General features: G+C 37.2%; 1 protein-coding gene across 1 annotated transcript; it reads right to left on the reverse strand.

Moving 5' to 3' along the window:
* Positions 1-7,807: 7,807 nt before the first annotated feature.
* Rab32 (RAS oncogene family member Rab32) lies at positions 7,808-25,665 on the reverse strand. The gene is given in 6 exon segments (XM_074102177.1): positions 7,808-8,279; positions 11,894-12,037; positions 12,528-12,709; positions 13,896-14,109; positions 24,641-24,744; positions 24,747-25,665. Coding segments are annotated over 6 exon segments (1,671 nt in total). The 5' UTR covers positions 25,648-25,665; the 3' UTR covers positions 7,808-8,153.
* Positions 25,666-27,809: the final 2,144 nt, after the last annotated feature.

The raw sequence follows: 27,809 nt of genomic DNA on the forward strand, positions 1-27,809 counted from the left end.
ACGAGAGCGCTAGTGTTTTTCGTTATCTTAAAGTAGCTCTACTTTATTCGAAGCGTTTATAAATTCCAAGGACAAGGGAGCCAACAAAAATATTTTATTTATTCGACATAAATTTCAGTAATACTACACTTGGGAGCAAAGAAATCGAGCCACCCTTGCAAATTTTTACGTTTCCATGATAACACTTACGTACCACCTAAAAAACATAAAAATCAACGTAAAAATTGCAAGGGTGGCTCGATTTCTTTGCTCCCAAGTATATGGAAATATGTACAAAATGACATATACTCGTATGGACAAAATGACACAGTGGGCTTATTTTTAAAGTGGCGGGCTGTAGCGAAGTCTCCGACACTGTAACACGTAACGGTGGCCATATTCACAACTCTGTGAGATGCTGAGCCCAAGTGGTTCAGTCGAGCCGGAGTGAAGAGTTTGGACATGTTTCATGCCCACAAAAGTTTTAAATATACACTGTTTTCATCTGTTCTTTGGTGAATTATGTTTAAGTAATTGTAATTACTTAAACCTCCTCCTTTTTTGAAGTCGGTTAAAAATTAATGAACTATGATATGATCTAGTAATTGATATAACCTTTAAATACGTTTATCAGCTGTTTTAGAAAGATATGATTTTTCATGTTTTTAGGGTTCCGGAGCCAAAATGGCAAAAAGGAACCCTTATAGTTTCGCCATGTCTGTCTGTCTGTCCGTCCGTCCGCGGCTTTGCTCAGGGACTATCAATGCTAGAAAGCTGTAATTTTGCACGGATATATATGTAAACTATGCCGACAAAATGGTACAATAAAAAAATAAAAAAAAATTTTAGGGTACCTCCCATAGACGTAAAGTGGGGGTGATTTTTTTTCTCATTCAACCCTATAGTGTGGGGTATTGTTGGATAGGCCTTTTAAAACCATTAAGGAACCCTTATGGACTTAGTTGTCCGTCCGTCCGTCTGTCAAGACCCTTTTTCTCAGGAACGCGTGGAGGTATCAAGCTGAAATTTATATCAAATACTCAGGTCTACTGTCCCTTGGAGCTGTGAAAAAATCAAACTTCTAAGCCAACGCAATCAAAAGACACAACCGTTTATGCCGCAAAATTCCGCAAATTTTCGAAACTCGCAAGGCAATCAAAACCTACAGGGTACTTCCCGTGAACTCAGAATCTTGAAATTTGGCACGAAGCAACGTCATATATAGCACAGATAAAGGAAAAATTTCGAAAACCGTAAATTTTTAGTTACATCATATAATAAAAACATTTTTAATCATAATAATACTCCTATTATCCACTTAAAGGATAACTAAAAAATATCATAATGGGATAATTTCGACATTGTTTTTTATTAATAAAATAATAATAATGTGAATTTACTTATTTATTTCTATTTATATATCTGTAACCAATTGTTGAAACCAGTTTTGACCTAGTATTTGACACCTAAATGTATACCTGTCAGGTTGTCAAACACTGGGTCCCCATAGTAAAAGATTCTTTGACACCCATGTCAAAGACTACTCAAACGACCGTTACAAATGTCTTGATTGGATCTTCTACCTTACGATAAGGTAAGTTAAGATTCTAGTAGTCTATAACTGTGTAAGTAAAGTAACAGTGTTCTTGACCACCTAGACTTGTTTTTACCTTTTTAATTTATATTTAAAGTTTTTTAAGGCAATCAGGTTTTAATTTTTTTACAAGCTAATATTCAGTTTCACCTGTCTGTAATCAAATCTTGCAAGTTAAATTTGAGCAACTTCCAGTAGTTAGATTGACATGAAATTTAGAATACTACTTATGTAAATTGCGTGACAGTACAATAATCTGGTAGTGACATCCTGGTAGTCCGGACAGGATCGTCTCCGCAGGACGGATCTCTTCAACGGTTAGAGGCATCGACTCTACTTGAAATTTGGTATGCAAATGTAGTTTGGGTGACAAAAGAAAAATATGCAAAAAGAATACTGGCTATTCATTTTTTATTCTATTTTCAAATTTTGTAACATCGGTTTTTTGCGTCTCATTTTTATGCGAGTCTCGAATATTTGCAACATTTCCTTCATTTCATGAGAAGCCTCCTCGGCAATTTAGAGTTCGACCGTCGGCTGGCAAGCTTCAATATTTTGGGATACAGATGGAATTTTGCAGATTGATTATTTACCTAATAAAACTACAGTGAGTGCTAAATATTATTCTAACTTATTCTACCAGTTAAGAGGTGCGATAAAAGAAAAAAGAAAAGGGAAATTAGACAAAGGAATCTTGATTTTACAAGATATAGATAACGCAACCCGTGCATACCGCCCACACAACGAAGCTTGCTATGAAAGAATTAGGCTTCGATACCATTGAGCACCCACCCTATAGTCCAGATCTAGCTCCATGTGACTATTATTCGTTTAGACATCTCAAGAAAAATCTCCAAAAATTTTCGACAGATGACGAAACGAAGGCTGCAGTTAGTGAATTTTTTCGACGACAAACCAAAGTTTTTTTTTTTTAATGTCAATAATTTCACAAATGTAATACGTGCATTTCACTAGCAGGGGATTACATTGAAAAATGAAAAAAAGTACGTACGCCTGTAGTTTATTTCATAGTTAGGTAGATTATTTTTCAGCCACCCTCGTATCTTTGTTTTACCCAACTATGTGTCAAGCAAACCCAAGACAAGGAGTTAGTTATCAAAGAAATACGATAAGAGACATTAGGTGTGTATGCAAAGGCTTTTAGTTCATTTGCCATATGCCCCATTCGAAGATGTAACAAACGAAATATCTTGAACAAGCTTTTATTTCAAGTGAATAAGTTGTAATTTTCATTGACATCTGTCTTGGCTTGTCCTATCTGTCATTTTTGATATGGCACTTTTGGGTACACACCAACTGACATACTTCACGTATGTTGGAATAGGTTGGAATTTATAGTCGACTAGTAGAGAGTCCGTTAAAGAACGACCATCACTCATCTGTTTAATGCATAAAAAGCATTTTATAGAAAATTTTGTATGAAAAAAAAAATATCGCATGGGGGTTGCTTAAAAAATTACTGACTAAAGTCTCAACTAAAGTATGAAAATAAAAAAACAGCCATCGTACAAATTCAAAATCGGAATTTTTGCAGATATCCCTAAATCATTGTGTTTGCAATAGCCTTCCCGCTAATATTATAAATGCTTAAATTTGTAAATCTGTTAATTTGTTACCTTTTCACGTCTAAACCGCTGAACCAATTTAGATGAAATTCGGTATACAGATAGTTTAAGTCCCGGGGAACGACATAGGATAGTTTTTATCCCGGAAAATGGCATACGCGGACGGAGTCGTGGGCACAGCTAGTATTTAATAATGATGAAAATATAATAATAGTGTTGACCTATAGCTGCCAACCCAGTAGTTATGCCACGAAATAAAACCGCCCAAGTGCAAGTCGGACTCGCGCACGAAGTGTCCGGTACCATTATCTACATAACATTAGACATTAGCAAAAAACGCGGCAAAAAAATCACATCTGTTGTATGCGAGCCCCCCTTAAATATTTATTTTATTTTAATTTAATTATTTATTTTAAAAGTGAATAGACAACTAAATATTCTGTGAATATTTCAAGCTTCTACCTACTCTACCTGTTGCCGTTACTGATATCGAGCAAAAAACGACTAAAAAAATCACGTTTGTTGTATAGAAGCCCCCCTTAAATAGGTATTTATTTTGTTCTGTAGCTATCACGGTTAATAAGATACAGCCTGGTGACAAGCAGACAGACGGACAATGAAGGCTTTGTAATAGGGTCCCGTTTTTACCCTTTAGGTACGGAACCCTAAAAAAAAGACAACCCAACGTTTATACATTTCATAGGCTTTACTTTCCGCTGTATGAAATTCGTTAAATTCATAATGCGATGTTAAAAAAAAGTATTTTTTCACTACTTTTTCTGGCCAGGAATTTTTTAGCGAACCCAATTGCGATATATTTTCTAAGAGGCTAAGGGGCTGTTTCACCATCCATTGATTAGCGTTATCCGACGGTTAAATGTGATGCCGTCTCTGTCTATTCGAACAAAACAAATAGAGACGGCATCACACCTAACCGCCAGTTAACACTAATCAATGGATGGTGAAACAGCCCCTAAATTTGATATACCTAAAATACTTTTCATCCATTAAGCAGACGGGTAAAAATCCTCTCTAATTCGGATCTTAGACTATGCGGGAAGTATTTCAATTATATTACGCATTCTAAACAAAAACCAAACAAGTCTGAAAAGTTCCTTAGGTACAGTCACCAGCATTAATATCTACCACAGCGGAGCGTGCAAAAATATCTGACACGTCCTTCCGGCCCTAGAAATAGAGTCGTATCAGATATTTATGCACGCTTGTTGTGTCAGATATTTGTGCTGGTGACTGTACTACGGTACAATTTCTATTATTAAGATGAAGCATAAACATCTAAGATCATAATGTTTATGGATTATAGATTATTGATGATACGAATTCTTGGAATAAGGTTAGGTAATACCACATACTAGCATTAAATTCCTGGTTATTTTTATTAAGCGGAAATTACACTTTGTTGTTCGCCTAATGCGGTCGCCGAACTTGTGTCAAACTACTTCAGCGAACGACCGTCGCCTTTACATTAGGCGGCGGCCATATTAAGGCGGTGGCAGCTGTCGCTCGCCGAATGCGGCCGACTACCGTGTTCTTCACACTTTTGCGGTCGCCGCATGCAGCATGCGGTGGACAATAATGTGTAATTTCCGCTTAATAGGTACTTAATGAGGGCTATCGCTTATGAATTCGCCACTAGAGGCGCTAGTGTAGTGTGAGGTCTCCGAAATGTCAAATCTCATAGTTTTTGGGTGAGCTACGCGGGTTTATTTATAATTAGAATAATTTTGTGAATATTTTGCAATATCTGGAATTAATTATGGCAAATATGCGTTCCGGGGCAATGAATGTCTGTGTTTTGAGACAGTTTTGTCTTTCGGAAACCTTTGTCCTCCCTTTTTTCCGAACAAAACGGGGACTATGGAACACTGTGGCATGCTCGATATTTTTATGGTACGGTTTTAAGGTGTATTAAATATGATTTTAATCTAAACTTTATTTTCACGCCCGTAATAACAGACTTTGAAAGCCACACTTAAAAACCTCACGCAACAGTGCGCCATCTAGTGAGACAAAAAACGATAGCTCTCATTAGAAGCACTAATTTTCAGACCAATTTTCAGATAAATTGACGAATCGGTTCAAAGTCGTATAAATTACAAATAAATTATTTCGACAGAAACACTTTAGAAACAATTAAGAAATAATGATAGAGTAGCGATGATTTACCACGTAATTGCACCAATGCAAAATTAGAAGACCGCATTCTGTGAATAGTTTCGAACTCAGAAAAGTTGCCAGGAGGTCCGATGGTAATTTTTTTTTATACCTGAACCCCTAATACATCATGTAAATGGACTGAAAAAATGCTTTTAAACTATTTTAATAATTATTTTCCAGATGATATCTCATTTTGACAAGTTTTCATTTAACTTGCAATGTATGTATGTCTGTATGTACAAATGTGCGGGTCAAATCTTGCAACTTGAATTTGACCCACTTCCAGTAGCCGGATTGACTTGAATTTTGGCATACATAAATCTGATGACAATACAATAATTGGATAGTGACATCCTGGTGGTGCAACTAGGATCGTCTCTGAAGGACGGACTCTTCAACGGTTAATCGCATCGACTTGAAATTTGGCACGGAAATGTAGTTTAGATGACGATAAGAGTACAATCAAAAAAATTACATTCAGCAAAAAAGCTTGTATAATAAATTAAAAATTTGATGAAATACTTTTTCCTTAATAAGTAGGTACTAAAATAAAATCTATCAACTGACTCGGTATATATATATAAAAGCTTGTAAAAAATGAATATTATCACGAAATTGGTTATTAAAATGTTCGAAAAGCAATTTTTTCAGTCCATTTACATGATGTTTTAAGGGATGGGGTGTAAAAAAATGGACCTCCGGATCTTCCGACAACATCCAGAATCGTATTTTTCAAGCTTTTCTGAGTTCAAAACTATTCACAGAATGGTCCCCTAATTTTGCATACGCAACTTCCCTTGGCGCCTGCAGGGCTACTACAAAACTCGAAGTTCCTGTCGTGCGGTCCCTCTCGCTCTGCTATTAAATAGTATAAGTGTCAGAGGGACCGCACGACAAGAACTTCGAGTTTCGAGTTTCGTAGTAGCCCAGCTACTCTATATTGGTTGGGACCGTGCACGAACACAGCGTCAACTATGGGCATTATTGGCCATATATTGTCACAACTGTCAAGCAAGAAGTACAGCGAGGAGACTGAATCATGTACTAACCAGTCTTGCACAGTCCCGATACTGGGCCGGATTTATGGGAAGCCATCTCCTTCCACTCATTAGGGGTTTGAAAAAAAATCCAAAATGCAAATCTCCGCTTTTTTTACATGCCCTAACTCACCCATATAGTTTCACCGCCTCCGTTTGTTCGTCCGCACACACTATTCAATAGTAGGTAGGCTTTGTCTTATTCCAGACATCCGGCTATTGTACATAAAATTTCCTCCAAATCCGTCCAGCCGTGCCAAATTTCAGGTACGTCGAAAATATTGCTTTTTTTTTATTCGATTGGGTAAAAATGGGTCTCCTGATAGTAAGAGATCACCATCGCCCATAGACACCTGCAACACCTGGGAGATTGCAGATGCGTTGCCAACCTAGAGACCCAAGATGGGATACCTCAAGTGCCAGTAATTTCACCGGCTGAAACCGGCGGTTGCTTTTCAGAAATCTATGTTTTGAAAAGAATGTGTTCTACGCTTCTGGTTTATCCACTTGCTGTTGCTATTATATTCCTAAAGTGTTTCCAGAATCCTCGATTTTAAAAAGCTGTTCTTTTAAGAATGACGTTTTAGGCACCAGAATTTTTTCAAAAATGTTCACCAGAGATGTGTGAGGACCAGATGCGAGGATTGTGATTGTCATGCATGAACCAATAGAATCGCTTCATTTACCTCTTTATTTTCTCCTCGCACAGCACAGCTCTAGTAAAAACACTTGATTGAATCGAGGATAGGTAAATAAAACGTTTCTATTGGTTCACGAGAAACGCATTTCCTCGCACATTTCTGTTTGAAACGCAGCCTTAGCTGTTATTTTTACTAATACTTACGCTGCTGTAAGCTGTACCAGCATTAACCCTTAATAAGGCCCCATTTATTGGAGCATACTACCACAGAATCAGAAAAAGCAGCTATCGAATACATACCTGACAAAGAATATTTTTAAAGCTAGTCGTATTTTCAATAATTACAATGGAAACTGTGACGTATTTATGATTATGAAATTAATAACGTTCAGTTTCCAACTCAATGCAAGTGGTCGCTAAATCGCCTCTACCTTAAGGGTTATTATTATGGATGCGATGGATGCGATGTACCAAATCAAAGTACGAAATAAAGATTTTTATTATTATTATTATAGGTGTAGCGAGGCTTCCTTAGTGCTCCACGCAGCTAACTCGCAGCGCACTCGCGGCGAACGTTGCGCGCTCGCTTTACTTTTAACTCGCTCGCAAATCGCCAGTATGATGTGATAAGGCTGTTAAGTAAGCTACAGCACGGTCAAAGAAACTGAATAATTTCTCAATGATTTCTTTGCTGGATGTGTAAGATGTTAACATGGCACTAGTAGCAAAAAGGTTGCACCCTGATACGCGTTTCAGTTTCTTTGTTTCGTCTCAGTTTAAATAAAAATGATGGTTTCAACTAAATATTTTATTAGTTTTACAATAACATTCTTCACACTCTCAAGTTTAACATTCGATACAATAGGTAATACTTATTACTATTATTACAGCATATTTTACAATAATTGTTGATAACATAGCTATGACTTTAGCCGTTGATGGCACTAGGTTCTTTGAAAGAGTTTCAAAGCGTCGAATATCCTGTTTGAATAATGTAACGGTCAAACTGCACCGATACAACTCGAAACGATATTATTAAATAGAGAGTTTTTAAATTTGGAATCACGTCATTGATTCAAGGTGACTGGTGGTTTTGCTCGAAGCTCATTGGCCATTGCGGAATGGCGGTCTGTGACTGGTCAGCACGCGCAGGACTTGCCACCGCCTTCGCGACTGTTCTCTCCATTGGCGATCTTGTGGTCAAGCGCAAACCTCTCGCCATCCTTGTTATCGTTACTTTGAAGTAATTTGTCGTTAAGGAGAATCTGTAAAAACAATTTTTCTTAAATAATATGGTAAGTAAGCAGTGGGATATTTATCCTCAATTTCCATACCTACTGTGAGTTAATTTAATTATCAATCAGTATTCCAGTATTCTCAAAGCTAAATTCATCTTAACGTATGGAGCTGTCAAGCTTGAACCGAGACCGTATTGTCTAACGCGCTGACGTTTGCGATCGCATTCACCACCTCTACTCTACTCGTACAGTCGCTATCAAATATTTAGGAGCGGCCGAGGTAAGTAGTCAAAAATATCGGAACAAGCACCCTATTCTCAAGGCTTGCTCTTTAGAGTTCATGCTCCGATATTTTTGATCACCTTGGCCGCTTTGAAATATCTGATGGCAACTGTATCTATCCTCGTCCTACGCCGTGTGATAGAAAGAAGTGGTGAAAACGATTGTACAGTCAAGGGCAAAGATATCGACACGGCCAAAGTTACAAAAATATGTACACACGACTTTATGCATTTAACATTAAGGCAGTGTATACATATTTTTGCAACTTTGGCCGTGTCGATATCTTTGCCCTTGACTGTAATTCCAAGTGTAACAAGGCCTTAGGTTTGACATCAAAATCAACTGTTTTTCCTAACAAATGAACATTAGATCTCGTAAGTCTGGAATTTATAATCATAATGTCTTATTTCAAAACATTAATGCAACACGTGCTTTTATTTAATTTTCATTACTTTCGCCACTCTCATAATAAAAATACTACAGTTATTCAAAAGAACGGTGGCTTTATTTGAGTTCTAACCATCCAAACATCGTTATCTCTAGGCCATTTATATAAAAAAAGATGATTACGTCCGTTGCCTAACGTATTTCGTCCCATTTAAAGCTCCCACAGAAACAGGTTTTGGTTTTCGAGATGCTTCTACACAAGGTAACAGTCATTTGTCTATGTAATTTATGGAACATCTGAGGAGATTTAGAAAGTTTCTTTCCATTTCTTCTCGGATAGATTTACTTTAAGTGAACAACCGCATGGACATGGTTCCTTGTGTATGAAATTTTATGAAATTAGAATATCTATTTTAGGATGTGCAAGTATCTAAAAGGGTTAGGTAGTCAAATTTCTAGGTACGAGGTTGAGTCAGAGACTTGTCGATTTTGATTTTTGTTAGGATCAAGTTGTTGAAAAGTAGAAAAATGTTTTTACGCTTATTAAAAAAAAATTGAATCGTTATTAACATAAAATCAGTCACGTGATGGTCACTTTTATTTTTATCTCGTTCATAACATTAATTAAGTTCCTTGATATAATTTTACTATATTGTCGCATCACTCTGAATAATAATTTTGGAATTATATGCCTGTATCAAATCTGCTTTTGATGGATATAAAAAGTGTTAAACATTAGTACTATTAGTTATTCTGTGACATTAGTCATGATTTAATTTAAAGTCGTCATATTTATATCAAATAAAATCACACATCACACCGGTACCTACAAAGTTTACCTGGGTTTTAGTTACGTCACGAAAATAATCCTAAAAGAATTAATTTAGTAATCAAAACCATCTTTTAGAGGGGCTATGTACAGTTGTTAATGCAGGATATTAAGGTTTTATTGTAAGTATCAACTATCAATTCTATAAATATTATATTTATTTTTGACTTTAAGCCTCTGTTGAACTACAATCTCAAAGCGCTTTCTGAAAGTTATATAAGTTATTGTCAAAAAAACATTTTTAAAACAAGCTTCTTTTTGCTAATTGTACTGTTTGTTGACTCTACTTCAGGGTTCCTTAAAGTGGGGTCCACAGACCCCTTAGGAATCCATAGCATGTGTATCAGGGGTCCGTAGTAGAACAGTCTGTAAACATATTTATCAGGAAATTAAAAAAAAATTGACAGCGGTCCGTGGAATTGTTTAAACTGTGAAAGTGGTCCGTGACTTTAAGAAACCCTGCTCTACTCGTACTTGGATTCTTATGCAAACAGTACATCATATTCCATGTCAATCCATCCACTAAAAGTGGATCAAAATTGATTTACAAGATTTGACGAAATATACGAGGTGGGAGTTTGTAAAAAAGTAATTGCATATAAAAATGGTGTTGGGTTCTGAGCTACGAGTACACTATGTTATTTTTGATTTCCGTTCAAAGGGTTCAACAGGTCAAACGAAGATAATTTCTGCAGGAAACTAGTGGACTTACTCTTGCTATTTAAAAAATAATCAAGAATTGTCTTTTTTTTTAACTGTTAATTTCATGTGTTTTTATGTTATTTTTCTCAAAAATGTCCGTAAAAGTTGTCATTATTCTTTACCTATCAGAAGGTGAAGTGCATAGTTTATGGTCAGCAAAAAGTTAAAAAGATTGCAGGCGCGCTAGCTCGACAATAATGAATGAGCGCGCCTGCAATCAGTCACATTTTTTTTTTAAGTTAAAAAGGCCATTGAAATGTTGGCGCAAGTCGTATACAGCCAAGTCTAATGGCCGGTATCAGATATTTTGTTGGAACTCCGGACTTTTTCTATTGGGTCTGAAATAGCTTGTGGTGTTTTCGGTGGAAAAATATACCAGCAGTTTATTTTTAATGATAAAAGGCGGGAAAGCATAAGAAAAATATTGGAATAAAATTAAATTTTATAATATATTTTGAGAAAAGTTTATTCTATTTTAGAATTATTCACCATTTTTGAGAAAAGCTTTATATTAGTCTTGGCTGGAATAGCAATTGCTGGCTTCGTATTAGTTAAACGGACGAGCTTGCGAGTATAATACTCATACTCAGCCAGCAATTGCCTACTTCCAGGCCACGACAATAATCTACTATTATATAGTTGTTATATACATTCTAGAGGGATAATATAAATGTGTCCAATACTATCAAGAATCAAGAAAGAAGATGCACGCTTTTATAAGTCCGAAACTTGACTTATAGATTTGACATGTCTGTCTGTCTGTCTGTCCGACTGTCCGTTCGCGGCTTTGCTCCGAGACTATCAATGCTAGAAAGCTGTAATTTTTCACGAATATATATAGCAACTACGCAGACAAAATGGTAGGAATATTTTTTTTAAGTGGCGGTGTTTTTTTTTCGGCTAACCCTATAGTGTGGGGTAACGTTGGATAGGTCTTGGACTTGAGCCATTGGGGGGTTTCCAAGACGATTTTTCTATTCAGTGATCTGTTTGCGAAATATTCAACTTTAGACTTGAGCCATTGGGGGGTTTCCAAGACGATTTTTCTATTCAGTGATTTGTTTGCGAAATATTCAACTTTAAAGTGCAAATTTTCATTAAAATCGAGGGTCTTCACACGTCACGAATTCCTTAGAAAAATATTATGTACTTGATTTTTTCGTAATGGCTACGGAACCCTATCTTGGGCGTGTCCGACACGCTCTAGGCCGGTTTCTTGTGTCTTATCTGTCACGTCAGTGACACTCGTTAATTTTGCAAATTTAACAATTTGATCTTTAACAATGACTGAACGATTTATCGATTCGTCCTGACAGTTTCTATCAATAAATCGAGCCGTCTGCCGAAGCTAACGAAAATCAAGAATAACACGGCATATTCGTTTAAAACTTTCCATAGTGAAGATAATGATGGTATAAATAATGATACCCAGCAGTGTTACCTTGTTCACTAGCGAGCGTGCAGCCTCTTCGATGTTGATATTTTCCTTGGCAGAGGTTTCGAACCAGCCCGCGAAACCTCGCTCCCGGCAGTACTCATCCATCTTAGCGGGGGAGTTCACGATACCTTCCTTCTGCTGGTCGCACTGCAATCGACAATAAACCATAAAGGTAAAATTGGTGTTTGTCAAACGTGAGGAACCAAAGACCATTTTGTTTTTTTTAATGGCATTGAATTTGAACATTGGGTAATTGCACGTTTTAGTTCGAACGACTATTTGGTTACTCGGGAGACGTGATCAGGACCAATCCTACACACTCAGTAAGTGATAATGGATCGTTCACAATCCACCCCATTTAAAGCATCCTAAAAACCCCCACTTTTTTAATTGCAGAGTGACCATACACTTAGTAAAGAAAGTAAGTACTTTTTGTTTTTAACATTTAAAAAAAGTAAATCTCAATAATACTGGTACGATATAGTAGCCTTAAATAACTAAACCCGGAATAGTTGGTCTTGCTCACGTCTCCCGAATCACCTGTTTAAGTCAATGGAATAATTTTGTCAACTTTTCACAGCTTCACGTCGCTAGTATTCAAAAGGCAGTAGAGATGGGAAAGCTATAAATCACTTACTTTATTCGCAAGCAGTATACAGGGTATCGGCGACCCGTCCGGCAGCTGCACCTTGGTATCGAGGTCGTTCTTCCACTTGACGACAGCGTCGAACGTGGCCACACGCGCCACGTCGAACACTATAAACGCGCCCACTGCCTCCTTGTAGTACACGCGGGTCATGTTGCCGAAACGCTCTTGCCCTGAGGACAATCAAGTTATCATAAGCCAACAGCAATCTAGTGCTTAGAGTAGTTAAATTTCTAATTTTACGGCAACAAAATTGATCGGGGTCGAGCAAGGAGGTTTGTAACACCCATTGGCGTGCATTGGGTCAATTTCAGGGTAGGTAACTGACAGTTTGCGGCTGAAACACACCACCCCTCACAGCAAGGTAAGCAGCGCAAGGTCCAAGGTGCTACCTACCCTGCTGCCTACTCAATGCTCGCCACACACAGGTAACACCTCTCTCCTGCCCTGGCAGAGTCGCTCTCAAGAATGAAAACCATCAAAATTTTCTTATCGTGCTCCTTGCTACCAAACTTTGGGCCTTTTACGAACAGACGAATAGAGCGGCCGCTCTCTTCATTCTACCCACGGACCGACTCTGATCAAGCTATTACAAACTTTCTGGTCTTAAGATGTCCGACGACCGTAGATAAATCTTCGGTCTATCCAACTTGACCTGCCTGGACGACAGTTCAATGCTTACATTGAAAGTTTTATGATCAGGGTCAAAAATGTGTTCATGAATCACATCTGTTAATTTCTAGCCAACTGAGCTGTTTTGTTCGCGGTACACATCAAGTTTTCTTTTCGTAACTACTTAATAGGCTGGTGGAAACAGATCAGAAGACGGTGAGACGGTGAGAAGGCTTTTTCAAACGACACAGTGCACATAGTGAAGTAAAACCTACTTCATCATAATGAGTTAGGTTACTGCATTTAATTCCTCAGCTTGTTGACAAAAATAAACAAACCTTAACCCATTGGGACCATAATCACCAATGACAGGAACATCAGTAAATACAGAAACGTAATAAGAAGAAAAGCGTACGCAATGATACCCCCAATGTCGTCCATATTCTTTGACTTCTTGCCGTCCTAAGTTGCCGTCTATTGTTAATAGGTTTCGGCTGACAGATAGCTGTCATTTGTCATGTCAGGTTAAAGAAATAATTTAAAAAGTAGAACAGGTTTGATTAAAACAAAGGATAGGAATTAAAGTACCACAAAGTTCTGTTTGACCCAAGAATAGAGGTTTAACCAAAAAAGTAATCAAGTTCTGAAAGATGCCAGCATGTGCAAGTAGTGTGGTTCGACTAGTGACCTTGTTACTAAAATTACTGGTGTTATTTATCTTTCAAATGAAAAGAAAATCTACCATACCTGCAATATCCCATAGCTGCAGCCTTATAACAGTGTTAGCATCCCAATTGAGAACTTTCAGCGCGAAGTCCACTCCGATAGTGGCGCGGTAGTGCTGACTGAAGAACTGATGGACATAGCGCTTGATGATGGAAGTCTTTCCTGTGCCGAGTTCTCCAATCACCAGGATCTTATAGAGGTGCTCGCGACGCTCTGCGCTCGGGGTGGCGTGGGACTGTGAGAGAAATGTGGATGTTAGTAGTGTTTGGTTGATTGAGGCGTTACCTTGCGGAGGACCATGTCAGTGAACTAAAACTTATTAACGCTTTTTTTAACACCCGAAAAGAGGGGTGTAAGTTTGAAGTCAATGTCTGTTTGTGGCATCTTAGTTCTCATACGTATGGACCGACTTCGATGCGGTTTTTCCATGTGAAAGCGAGTTTTATTGCGATAGTTCTTATACATTATAATTATATGAATTCGACAATTCACAAACTTGATACTTATAATTATTAATGTTATGCAGGTTTCAAGATTATGCTCACCATTAGATAGCTAAGCTTATGAATATTCCATAGTATGTAGAAACTTGAAACTGAGTTCAATCCCTGGGGGATTTTTTTCATGAAAAATACACTAGTCACTCATTAGGTCGTCAATTTATTTATATTTATTATTTTGTGTTGCACATATTTTTTTTTAAATATCAGAGAAATAAATGTTTGTCGTCATTTACCATGTGGATTTTTTGCGTAAGTTCCCGTCGAAACAATGCACTGCTGCAGCCAGCCTTTTTCATGGACAATGGTATTAAAGCCATTTTACATTTAGCACGAGATTAACTTTCACAATTTTATTAATAAGGGATAAAGACAAAATCAAACGCAAGAACTCGAAGAAACAACTCTTGATGTGTCTTGATGCACGGTTCAAACCCAATGTGGGCAAATTCTCATGCAGTCTAATAAATACTTTGGCAATATCACTGATTTAGTAATTAAGCAGCTTATTGGAAGTGCTAATGGGTACTTAAATAGACAAAAAATTATATATTTATTAGCCTGACATCATAATAAATGATCTGGTTTTGAAACTGGTATGGACTTCTCATTTAAATAACTTCTTAATGCATTTTAAAACAATTAGAGATTAATATTTTAAAAACTTAAATGAAGAACATTAGCAAGAATCATTAGTATCAATAATGTTCGATCCTGTAAAGTTGTAAAAGTTACCTATGCGCACATAGGTTGTAAATTGAATGTGTCGTAGATTCACAATTGCGACGGATAGAATGAAGGTGACTAGGCGCTACATTGTATGCTTGTAGCATGCCAAACATGCATGCGGAAATGCGTAACAACCAGAGAACTAATGATAACAAATAAATATCATGGGACAATTGCCACCAATAGGCCTAGTCCCAAATACTAGTTACCTACTAGGCAACGCGTCAATACAATAATAAATTCTCATTTAAAATTTTCGAGAAATATCATGCGTTTGCGATACATTGCCCTCGATGACCGATCAGTTATAAAAGCGTAACCGCCCGGCCGCGCAATACAATATAATAATAATAATTTTTATTTTTCATAAGGCTCTTACATAAGAAATGGCAATATGAAATCAAACATTAATAATATACGGGGCCTGCTATTATAAATACAGTAAAATTGTTCCCTGGCCTTCATGCTAGGGTACCCTGTGATATGAAGGACAGTGGTTCGGAGCTCGAGACACTGGTTAGCACTTTAGATCTAAAGATGATTCCATATAAGTTTAGTTTGTTTGTGTGTGTGTGTGTGTGTGTGTGTGTGTGTGTGTGTGTGTGTGTGTGTGTGTGTGTGTATATACATATATGTATGTGCGTAAGTGAGTATTTTATGTTGGTGAACACTTGTGTTGCCAACATTTACTTGCATTATGATTATAATATGATTGTGAGGTTAATTTATGTTCAAATGTCTTTAATTAATAGTTTTATATTACATACTTTCCTAAAATGTCTTCAGTTTTATCATAGTCTTGTGTTAATAACCATGATTTTAATTTATTTTTTACTTCATATTTATTCAATAAGTAGCACGATAGATATTTCTCGCCCCCTCTAGACTAGATGAAGCTTTAGAAAAGAAACGTAGCGTAGTTTAACCGCAACGCACCTATCAAAAACAAATTATAGATCCAAATAGCTTACTCGTGGTCGCAATCGCAATCAACACATTAATCAAATCGTGCCAGATAGCAGTAGAAAGAGATAGCGAATATGATTGTGGTTGCGAGCGAGTGCAACAATACGGCCTTTGGTCGTAATACGGTGATTAGGGCCAATTAAATGGTCATGACGACAATTTCATTGAACCAGCTGCGCCTTTGTACTTTAATCTATTGCTAATAGCTTAAACACGCTATGCCAATTCCTATGTACTTATTCTACACTCATCAAAAGTGCCTAGGGATATTTTTTATCCCTAAACAGTTTTGAACATCTCAATATTGGTATATTATATTACTTAAATTACCCCTTATATTACTACTAAGTCAAAACATCAAAGTCCAGAGATAGGGATAGTGAGTATCCCAAAACTTTTTTGATATGCTTTGATGTCTTCATCGTACTTACTTTCGTTTCATGCGTTTTGTTTTGTAAATTGCTTTCGCTGTATTCTCCAAACTAATTTATACTCGTATTTATAACGCTTGGTCCGTGGGGTCCCGAAGCAAAAAAACTATTTAATTTTTTAAAAAAGAAGCTTGCCCTTTCCACTGGTGACCATAGGGCTGGCTCTTTCCTCGGTCAACGTATTGGCATTGCCATACGAGGAAACGCAGCCAGCCTTATGGGCACCCTGCCCAATAGCAACGACTTGGGTGATATTTGTAAATATAGATTTTTAGGATTAGAGTAAATTAGTTTTAGTTCTTTTTTATTTATTTCTGTTAATTATTGTATATATTATTTGTTTGTTTATAAATAAATTTATTAGTATCTCGTACCTTAAGATAAGTTATTTTTTCCATGATTGTTATTTCATGTTGGAAGTAGGTGAAATTAGAGTTGCAAATTTTTTATTACAAGATCTTGCGTTATTCCTAGTATCCAGTGAGGTATTCTTTTTAATGGAATTTTAAGTATGTCGAATTTAGTCTTATATTTAATCGAATTGACTTTGACTTTCTTTATATTATATATATTTTTTTTATTTCTGTAAGGTGTTATTGTAATTGGCATTATTTTATTTTCAATTTTGTTACTATTACTAGTCACTGTAAATTTTTAAATTCCATTTTATAATCTAATTCCGCTTGGAAATTTTATCTTGCCTTTAATTGACATCTTTTATTATGATTATTATATTGGTAAGTAGTATGTAAGAGAATTGTAATGCCCTGGCAGGGTAACATGTACCAACTAACATTAATTTTTAACACCTGAATTGTACATGAACATGGTCGCAATAAATAAAATGATAAATGATCCTTTATAATTACTACGGAGGTTTGTACACCTTCTAAGATTCTTACGCCGTATACAAGGATCCGCCGCGTTAATATTCCATATAAAGTCTCAACTAAACATAACTAAGTAGGTTAATTTCAACTAAATTTACAAGTCTACGGAAATTAACTTGATCAATAACTCTTTATCCGACAACAAACCTGAGTATCTAAGGTCAAATGACAACGTGTTCAATAATAACCTTGATTTAGATATAAATAAAATCAAAGTAATTACGAGTCGAGTAAATATCTATTTCCAACTAATGAATATACTTGTAGGTAGGTACTATTATGTTATGTAGATGTATATATTCCTAAAAAAACAACAATTCAAGATACGGAAGATAACTGTGACGGCATGAGCTACAAAGAAGATTACATATCCCAGGTAAACAAGATAAAAACAAATAACAAATCCAAGAAACTTACACCGGTCCTATTTGGTTTCGGCGCCATAACACACACAACAAAACCTAGTCTATGGCCACAAAAAAAAAAATAGACAACAGCTACAACACTGCACTTTAAAACACCCAATTTTTACTACAGTCAAACACTGCCACAGATAATAGTAGGCTTAAACGGAAGGAATAACTTTTAATTATTGTATAAGCAAAGACAGCACTGTCTCGGCTGGATGGACAGCTATTTATGAAGTAAGCAGACAGTGTTATCGGGCATAGATAACACGCTCGTCATTCGCAGTAGCGTGACCGCGGTGGGGTCCGAGATCGAAGTGTTTCCCTAGGTTATCTAAGGTAAATATTTCTAGATCTAAATACAAATGTTGTAGGTAACAGCAACGTTATCTTAAATACGGGTTGTTGTCAAGTAAACAACTCAAATAACGTCATGCTCACGATATGCTTCAAACAAATAAATTGTAAGCAACCGAACTACAGATTATTTTGCGAAAATCCCCAAAATTATTAATGGAGTTGCATAAAAACTCAAAAAGAATTAGCTGACTATTTTCTAAGTATAAAAAAATCTAGGATTACTACTAATCGGTTCATTAACTTACACACAACACAAATACCAACGACATATTCGAACACCCTTTATTTCTTGAGCATGAGCTCAAGAAATAAAGGGGAATTTATGAAAATTGAATCTCAAAAATCACAGAGTCAATATAACTAATAGCCTACTGCCTAATAGGTACGCAAATACGAACATTTGTAACCTGTAGTGCCATAAATAAACGACCAAAACGATCCACTTAATATGTACCGAAGACTCCGCATCTGCCTTTCTAAGATATCACGGGTTACTGACACAGTTATTGTGCGATAAAAACAATACAGAATCGTGAGTGATTACAAAGTGAATGCATAGTGAACGCTGACTATTGTACTAAATGCATAATTTGCATAAGAGCCTCGCTAACGATTGCTCGACTACCTGATATCTCAATTTCAATCAAATTTCTATCCGATACGAAACTGCTTCAAAATTGTACATATTTATATTAGCCACATCTTGGGGTCATTAAAAAGGTTGAACAATAAACGTATAATTTATTATAAATGTTATTAACCTTTAAATATGAATTTTGTTAAGATTTACAAATTAAATTATATATTACATAAACATAAATAGATTTGTTTAAAATTCATTCAATTTAACAAATATTTATTCCAACTGTAGAGGCAGTATACGGAATTCTTTTATAAAAATACTTTATTAAAAGATCGGGAAAATTTACAATTTGGAAATATTTCGTTGTCATGTAATTTATTAGGTATAGATAATATATTTTTAATACCAAAAATTTAATTTAAGATTGTAATCAACACATTTGATCTTATCTCTCACTTTTTTCGTGTTGAAGTGAAATGACAGATCAAAGTAAAGTTCAAATCCTCTTTGGTTCAAATATTTGGAATTCAGTGAGTAGCTGTACTCAGCATTTTAAAAAAATAATTAAAAAGTTACTTTGTCTCACGGAGTGAGCAAAATGCGATTTTGCTCACTGATTTCTCATAGCAAAGCCTGCCTGTTTGAGGTGCTGAGGTGAAATAGGTGCAAAAAGAGATTTTGAATTAAGCGAAGGATTCTTTGATTCTAGGTTAGAATCCTATTTATTGCAAAAAAAAGTCACCTAACATAATTTAAATGTAACATAAGTTACCTCTGTTAACATTTTTTAAAATAGAATCCGATTATTATCTTACATTTAAAACCATAAAAAGAGTCCAGTAGCTACAATATCGAACATGCAATCTTAACTTTTGTATAATGGCCTCATCTCTGTTGAACAATTAAACCAGACTATTACATAAAGATAATAGATTTGTTAAAAAATCATTCAATTTAACCTGTAGAGGCAGTATACGGAATTCTTTTATGCTTTCGTAATACTATTAAAAGATCTTTAGAAATAGATATATTTTTATACCAAACATTTAATTTAAGTTTGTAATCGACAATTTGATCCTATCTCTTGCTTTTTTCGAGTTGAAGTGAAATGACAGATCAAAGTAAAGTTCGGTCAAGTACTTACTGTAAATAATTAAAAAGTTGTCACACTGATTTCTCATAGCAAATTTGAAAAAAGAGTATTTATTAGCTCTTATCGGCAGTAGTTACTTGTTAACATTAATTAAATTATCTTCTTTGGATCTAAGAACGGAGTTAAATAGCTAAACGGATTAAACGGGTAGTGTTTCCAACCAATAGCAAACCTTTGTGCTAATACCTATTCTTTAGAAGTTAAAATAAGTAGCAAGTTGCAACGGAGACAAGGAATACTTCTGTAAATAATTGTTGTGTTTTACTACAAAACTCTGACACACCTAATTCGCATGTAGAAGTTATTACGGAAGGAGATAAACAAAACCAAAATAAAGTCAATGCAACCCAAAACATTATAGGAAAAGATCAATTTGACGTTAAAAAAATCATTTTTGTTAAAACCACTGCACTGTACGGTCAAGGACTTTAATTAATGCACCACCATGGAACCATTTCACAGTAAACGTTATAGTGACATCGCATTAATTAACAAGGAAAATCGTAATGACTTTTCCTTTGAAAAGATTCCATAGTGGCTCATGAATTAAAGTCATTGACCGACTTGACCGTACAGTGCAGTGGTATTAATAAAAATGAAATCCTTGAAGTACATACAATTAAACTACATGTTTGCTATGCTGTTGTTTGGAACTCGAAACAGAAGATTGCTTTTCTTTTACATTTTCATATTAATCTTCAGGAAAACGAAGAAAACCGACCAGTCCCGAGCAACATTAAAATTATGGTTGTCCGGTTGAAATAGCCCAATCAATGACTTATCAACCAACACCAACACCAATCTTTAAAGTGCATAAACATCAACAGTTTTAATTATTTGCGGTTAATTACATTAGACATAGTTTTTACGAGATGTAGACCGTAATTAACTTTAATGAACTCCCGATATTTCGGCGCAATTGCATTGTATCATAAAGAAACAGGGGGCTACTACGAAATTCGAAAATCAAAGTTCGTACCGTACCGTCCCTCTCACTCTCGTATTAAATAATATTAGCGTCAGCGGGACAGCAAGATACGAAGTTCGAATTCTGCACTTGGTAGTATAGGGCCAGAGCTCAAATATGACCATACATCGTATCAAATTCACCGGAATTCGGCCTAGTCAATCATTAAGTGAACGGTACTTTGCCAATAGAACGCACATTGCGCAACTGTGTAAGCCAACCCCTGGGGTTGGGTTGCAGCCACGGTCCGCTTGTGACCTCAGCTGAATCTAAATTGGCCATTCATGTGAAAGTGATGGTGTCTGAGATTCATAGACGCCGACAGGCGAAGGGTTGACTACGGAAGATTGTCAAAATGACAAGCTTGTATTCGCAACCGAAGCCGACAAAGAAAATGGCTTCGGTGAAACTGTTTTTGAAAAATCTCTATCTAACAACACCTTACATCAAATTCATGGCCATTACGTACATCCTTGACAAATAACTGTTTTCTGGCACAACTAAGAGTCCAAGAGCTAAACCGCGGAAAGGCAGATAGAGAAACGTAGCGACAAAACTATTCATAAGTATTCTGTTTTGCCATTCTGACAAACGAGAGCTCTAAAAACATACCTACTTACTATGTGTTACATTGGGAAATCAGTAGTTATAAGTAGGTAAGTAGTAGGATTCTGTAATTATACCTTCGAAAAATTAAATTCTTAATACAACAAAGGCTCCAAAAGGTAATAAAATATACCACAACATACATTTCATTATTGTAATAAGAAACAAGACAGCGGTCGCGATATCTATCCGTATGTTCAAATTACATGGGTGGAAGTTATTACCTACCTATATATGTTTTTATATGATGCATTAAGTTTCTAGTTTTTGCGGAATGGCTTAGGATTAGGATGTAACCTTACATCCAAGGTTTGCATGCCTAATATAGCATTTAGTTATAATTTGTTTTAAAGTCAAGGCGAGAAGTTAACATAAGCTTACTTCAAGGTTTGCGTAATTTAAGTGACTTAAGGAATATCCATGAAAAGTTCCTCATCCTCGTGTACTTTGTAAAGAACAAATTTACATTAAAAATAACTGGCGAATGTACTTTATAAATTACATATTATTAATTTTAATAATGTTGAAATAATATCCAAGGCTGGAGCGGCGTATGCCCAACGGTGGGCGAAAACGCGCTGAAGAAGAAGAATGAAGAATATCCAAAATAACAAACCTGGTGACCCACGTACTCTCTTAAGTACCTACTACATTTACTAAAAAAGTTAGAACAGTATCTATGTAATCTTCAAAATCATAGTTATGAACATTATTGAAAAGTAATAGGAGTAAGTATAGGAGTATGTTCGACCTACCTAAAATTCTAGTCTACGTTGATATTTAAAAAACTTATCACCAAAAAAATAGCCAATAAACAGCTTTGACTTATTAAGACCAAAAACTTCCAAAAAAACCACCGACCTCTTCAAATAAATGAACGCTGTCAATATTCTTCAAAATGCCATTAAATTATTTGAAAACGAACAAGTTGCGTTACATTTCTTAAATATTTTGAATTCATAATGAGTTAATAATTGCGTCATCATCTCATCGTTATCGAATAATGGTTTCAAATAAATCTACATTATTGCATAACTTTTAGAAACAAAAAACTGGTTTCTACAGGGTTCCGTCTGTTTTAAAGAACCTGTTCCCGTGAAGTTTTTCAGATACGTTAAAAACTCAGAATTTTTATTTTTACTCAGAAAAAGATAAATCTTGTTTGCGACTGCCTTCAAGGTACAGCCTCAAACCAAAAACTATATCCTCACGGCCCACTGCTGGGAGAGGCATTCTCTCAGAATGAAAGGGCTCGAGATGTATGTAATCCAGTGTAGTGTAGAGAGCTAAAATCACTCGTGACCATAGCCATTGCAATGTAGTAGAAACGTCGCGATAATTTTAGTATAATTAAGTCCCGGTATTAATGAAAATCATGGAAGTTTTTGTTTGGTAAGTCTTGCCACAAAATGGCAAAGGTAATTATAAATTAACATAGTTAAAAAATAGTACCTGGGCGACCAAGCTTCGCTCGGGCCGAAACTCGATAATAAACGTTTTCTATAATGCTTTTATAACGATCGTGATGTATGTACAACGTGTTGTTTTAAATTTCCGTTAACTTTAATGGAACATTCAACAGGTCAAATGAAGTTAATTTCTCCAAGACATTAGTAACTCTTACTGTTTAAAAGATAATCAAGAATAAAGATAATGAATTACTTATGTGCAGTAAATCAGTGTCATGATTTTTTATGTATAACGTTTTTGACAGAGTTTGGCAAAAGAATCTTTAAAAAGTGAGTTTTTTTATGTCTCTCTTATGTAAAGTAGCCATTCACGATTCATCCCCACACATCACAATTCAATGTCCGATTATTTTAGCAATGAGTTCACAAAAGTAACTTTGTTTGTGTTCGGTTGGCAAGTTAAGGTAAGGCAATAATTGTAATCTTAAGTTTGAAAAGTAATTTTAACATTCTACCCTTTCACATTAGGTAAGACTATTATGGAACATGTAATGTAAAAATATAAAAATAAATGTATAAATATCATGGGACACTTGACACCAATTGACCTAAATAGTCCCAAACTAAGAAAAGCGTGTACTATGGATACTAGGCAACGGATAAACATACTTATATAGATAAATACATACTTAAATACGTATTATGAATACAAATATCTGCCCCGGCCGGGAATCGAATCCGGGGCCTCAAGCTTCGTAGTCAGGTTCACATGGCCATCCGGTCGTGAAAATATATCACATCGTCACACTCGTACAGTTTTTTTTTATTTTATAATTTGAACTTTGACAATGAAGAACTTTATTAAGTACTAAAAAATTTTTATTGGATTTGAGTTAAAATTTAGTCGAGCCGTCTGACGAAGTTAACGAAAATCAATAAAAACACGCTGTAGGTATATGCAAATTTGATTTTTTTTCTTCACTAAGTAGTTCTCGTTCGACTTCGTAATGAAATAGAGATAATTAAATAATAGAAAAAAAACTACTGGATAAACACCTTATTGAAACTCATTTAGGTTGTAGGCTTCCCTTTTTCAGTTCTGACTAAAACACTACACTGTAAATCACAGATACAAGTCACTGTTAATTAAGTCAAATCTGATGGCACCTTATACATATTTATATGTTAAAATCCATGCATTAACGCGTGTAAAAAGAAACAGATAACCACACAATATTTAAAGGTAGGGGCACACACGAAAAACAACTATTTTTTCTTTCTTAAAATCAGTTAGAAAAACAAGTTCATTCGTTAAATATTGAGTACCATAATGTTTTATTTACTGATCGAAACTACTGCTTCAAATTGAATAAGACAAAATAAAAACTTCAAAATATACAATACCTACTAATAACTATGTATTTAGATAATAAAAATCTATGTTAGCCGGTGTATTTCATTGTGAATCTATTTAACGTTAAAATGATGCTACGTAATATCATAAAATCCTTTGGTAAAACCACAGGTCGTCATTGAAAACTGGCTACGTGCTGCTCTAGTCCCTTTTAATTAAATAAGTGAGCTCATGACGGAACGTCGCAAAACCAACCGCATAAACTATCGTACACTTGAACAAACAGTTTCAACACCGAATTTTAAAAACTATCGATACAGACAGGCAAGCACACAGCAGGCAAGCTAGGTGTGTACTCACGAAGGGCATCGCGACGCAGTCCGCTGAAAACTATCGTGAAATGAAACGTACTGGGTACAACACGGCCGTCTCGGCGCTGAAGCCGCAGCATTCGCAAACGGTAAGGTAGCACTCGTCAGCGGCCTCCTCGAAGGTCATGGCGCGCGCATCGCTCGGCAGGTCCGCGCCCACTGAACCCGGCCCCTACTCACCGGTGAGCCGCTCGCCGCCGGCTTCTCCTCCGACGCGAGCAGGTCTCCGTAGGGCGGCATCGCGTCCGCGTACCCCTCCTCTTCGGTGTCGTCGTCACGCGAGTGCGGCGGTGACGGCGAGTGCGCGGGCGCCGCCGCCAGCCGCACGCGCGCCAGCGCCACCGCCTCCTCCAGCGAGCCCACTCCCTCCCCGCCGCCGCTCCCCGCGTCGTCGTGGTCCTCCGACAGGCACGCGGACGCCTGCGCGACGAACGCGATGCGCCGCCGCAGCGCGTTCCCCGGACTGGGCTCTTCCACGGGCTTTTCCATCTCGGGGACGCTCTTGCGCTTCCACGCGGCTTTTGTGAAAGGGCGCGTAGCGACCGCGTGCTCCACCGCTATGGGACTGACTGGCGGCTCCGGCGTTAGAGACGCGCTCGGCTCGGGCTCGGCCGGCGGCGCGGGAGCGCTCTCTGGAACGCTTTCCACGGGATCCGGAGGCTGCGGCGTGGGTGTGGGCGTAGACGTCCCTTCGCGCTTTTTACCGATACTCCCCATTCTCCGCAACAAACTTCCGCTCTCTTTTTTCTTTTTTTCATCGCGCGGCGAGCCGTCGGTGCTGCGCGAGGCGCCGGAAGCGTCGCTCGCGGCGTCGGCGCGCAGTTTCTTGTTTTTCTTGCGCATCGTGCGTTCGTCTCGAGCGATCTCGCCGTCTGAAGCGGAGGACTTCGTGGAACCGGACCGTTTGATAGAGCCGATGTGGAAGGGCGAGCCGGAGCGGAACGGCGAGCGAAGCGTGTGGAGCGTGCGGCGGAGGCGCGAGGGCCCGGCGGCGACGGGCGCGGGCGCGGGGGACGGCGGGGGCCTCGGGGGCTCCTCGTCCCGCATGGTGGTGGAGCGAGCGCGGCGCGCAGACTGCCGGCCCGACGCTCTCCTGCGCCGACCCGGGCGCGACCTCGCAAATCTCGGATAAACTTTCGACAAGGCCTTCTACTTAGCCTGTCGACTATGAAAGGGAATTAGGATGAGGTTTCGTAACCGGCCTTATAATAGATCAATTCACCACCGAGTAGGAAACGTCAATTGAATGCTTAGTTACTTTTAGGCGCGGCGCCGAAACTGTAGTGATAGGTCCCGGGCTGCGAGTGGACTGATAGGAACGAGCACTCAGCGTAAGTCGACAACTTAGCGATGAAGCCATGTATACACGAACGGGCCAAGATAACAAAACCAAAACAATAGTTTATCAATAGCTCTCAGCTCTTACCCGAAACATGGAGACGAGATGGGGCCAAGCAGCGACGGTCGGACCCGGAAGAGCTCGCCACACTAATGACCCCGCCAACAATACACATAAGTATTATACCGATATATTTACCACCTCCAAAATGTCACTTTCGTATGTACATACGATGAGTAACATGATACAGTATTACGTGAAGCGGTGCGTAAATTGAACTTGATATCTTGGCTTCGTAATGTATAGAAACTATATAAAAACATCTGGCGGGATCTACAACGAATCTAAGCGTTCAAAGTCTTAAACGTTCAAAAAAATTAAAAAATATGAATAAAAGCCAATTCATTGCAACCCGCGTCTGAAAATCAAGAAAAATCAACGTGCGATGTATACTAACCATTTGACATCGATAAATTAAAATTCCTTTGAATAATATTACCTTCGATCGGGCCGACTAAATGTATCGCTTAATCAACCATTCATTTTGCGTCACAAAATCCTATTACCCCCCCTTTAAGTGGTCAAATAGAGCTTCCATATCCGTCTTCCTCATTGCTCATTGACCCTAGGGTAGGAATTGGTGAACCACTCATAGCTCTATATATTTATGCATTTCTACGGCATCAGTAAACGGAAGGGAATCCTTACAATCATTATGACACAGTAGTTTTGATATCGACCGTCAATATGCCACTTTGTTGTTCCTAGCTGGTCTAAATACGGGGTTCTGCGAATGAAATATGGTACAAGTTGGAATGGTTGCCGTTGTGTGAGGTAGAAAGGGTTGTAGTAATGTGACGCAACAAGTTCTAAGTGCAAGTCACATGCTTACGCATTATTAAGAATAGTTTTGAAATAGGTTCTAATAGAATCTAATAAAAACCGGCCAAGAGCGTGTCGAACACGCCCAAGATAGGGTTCCGTAGCCATTACGAAAAAATCAAGTAATATTATGTGCGTTATAACACAATTAAAACACTTACTGCGGTCTTAAAATCTATTACAATCTATTACCGTGTACAATGTTATATGAATTAAATATTTGTATTTGTTTGTTGTATTTGTATTACCAGAAAAAGAGCGTATCTTCACGGCACTTACGTCCTTTTGTTGAGAAGCGCAGTTTTTCGGCAATAACTCAAAAACGGTATATCCGATCATGTTGAAACCAATTTTCGTTGAAAGTATTTATTAAGCGTTACCTTTCCATATTTTTTGCATATTTTTTGACAAACGGTTTACAAGATAGAGGGGGGGGGGACGCAATTTTTGCTACTTTGGGAGCGATTACTTCTGAAAATCTTCACTTAATCAAAAAAAAATTGAGAAACCTTACTATATTTTCAAAAGAGCTGTCGAACTATGTGCCACACGTTGATGCGAGTTAAAAAATATTTTTTTCAATTTCTGTTACGTGTATGGAGTGCCCCCCCTATAAATATTTATTTTTGTAATTTAACTACAAAACTAAATAGCGGCTTTGACAAGACATCTGTACTCCAAATTTCATTGATATACATCTTTTAGTTTTCGAGTAAAATGCCTGTGACATACGGACGGACGGACAGACAGACAGACGGACTTGACGAAACTATAAGGGTTCCGTTTTTGCCATTTTGGCTCCGGAACCCTAAAAACCGGCCGAATGCATGTCGGGCTAAATGCCTCGTTAACAGGTAAAGCCTAACTAAACGGTGGTAGTTTTCCTTTGTATATGTTACCTTCTTTTTTTCAGATTTTTCAAGCTATTTTAATCACTTTCCTCTAACAAGAATCTAGGTTAGCTGGAATAGATCCATTTTTAGGGATA

The sequence above is a fragment of the Choristoneura fumiferana genome, chromosome 18, assembly GCF_025370935.1.
Source record: "Choristoneura fumiferana chromosome 18, NRCan_CFum_1, whole genome shotgun sequence".
Classification (NCBI taxonomy): Eukaryota; Metazoa; Arthropoda; class Insecta; order Lepidoptera; family Tortricidae; genus Choristoneura; species Choristoneura fumiferana.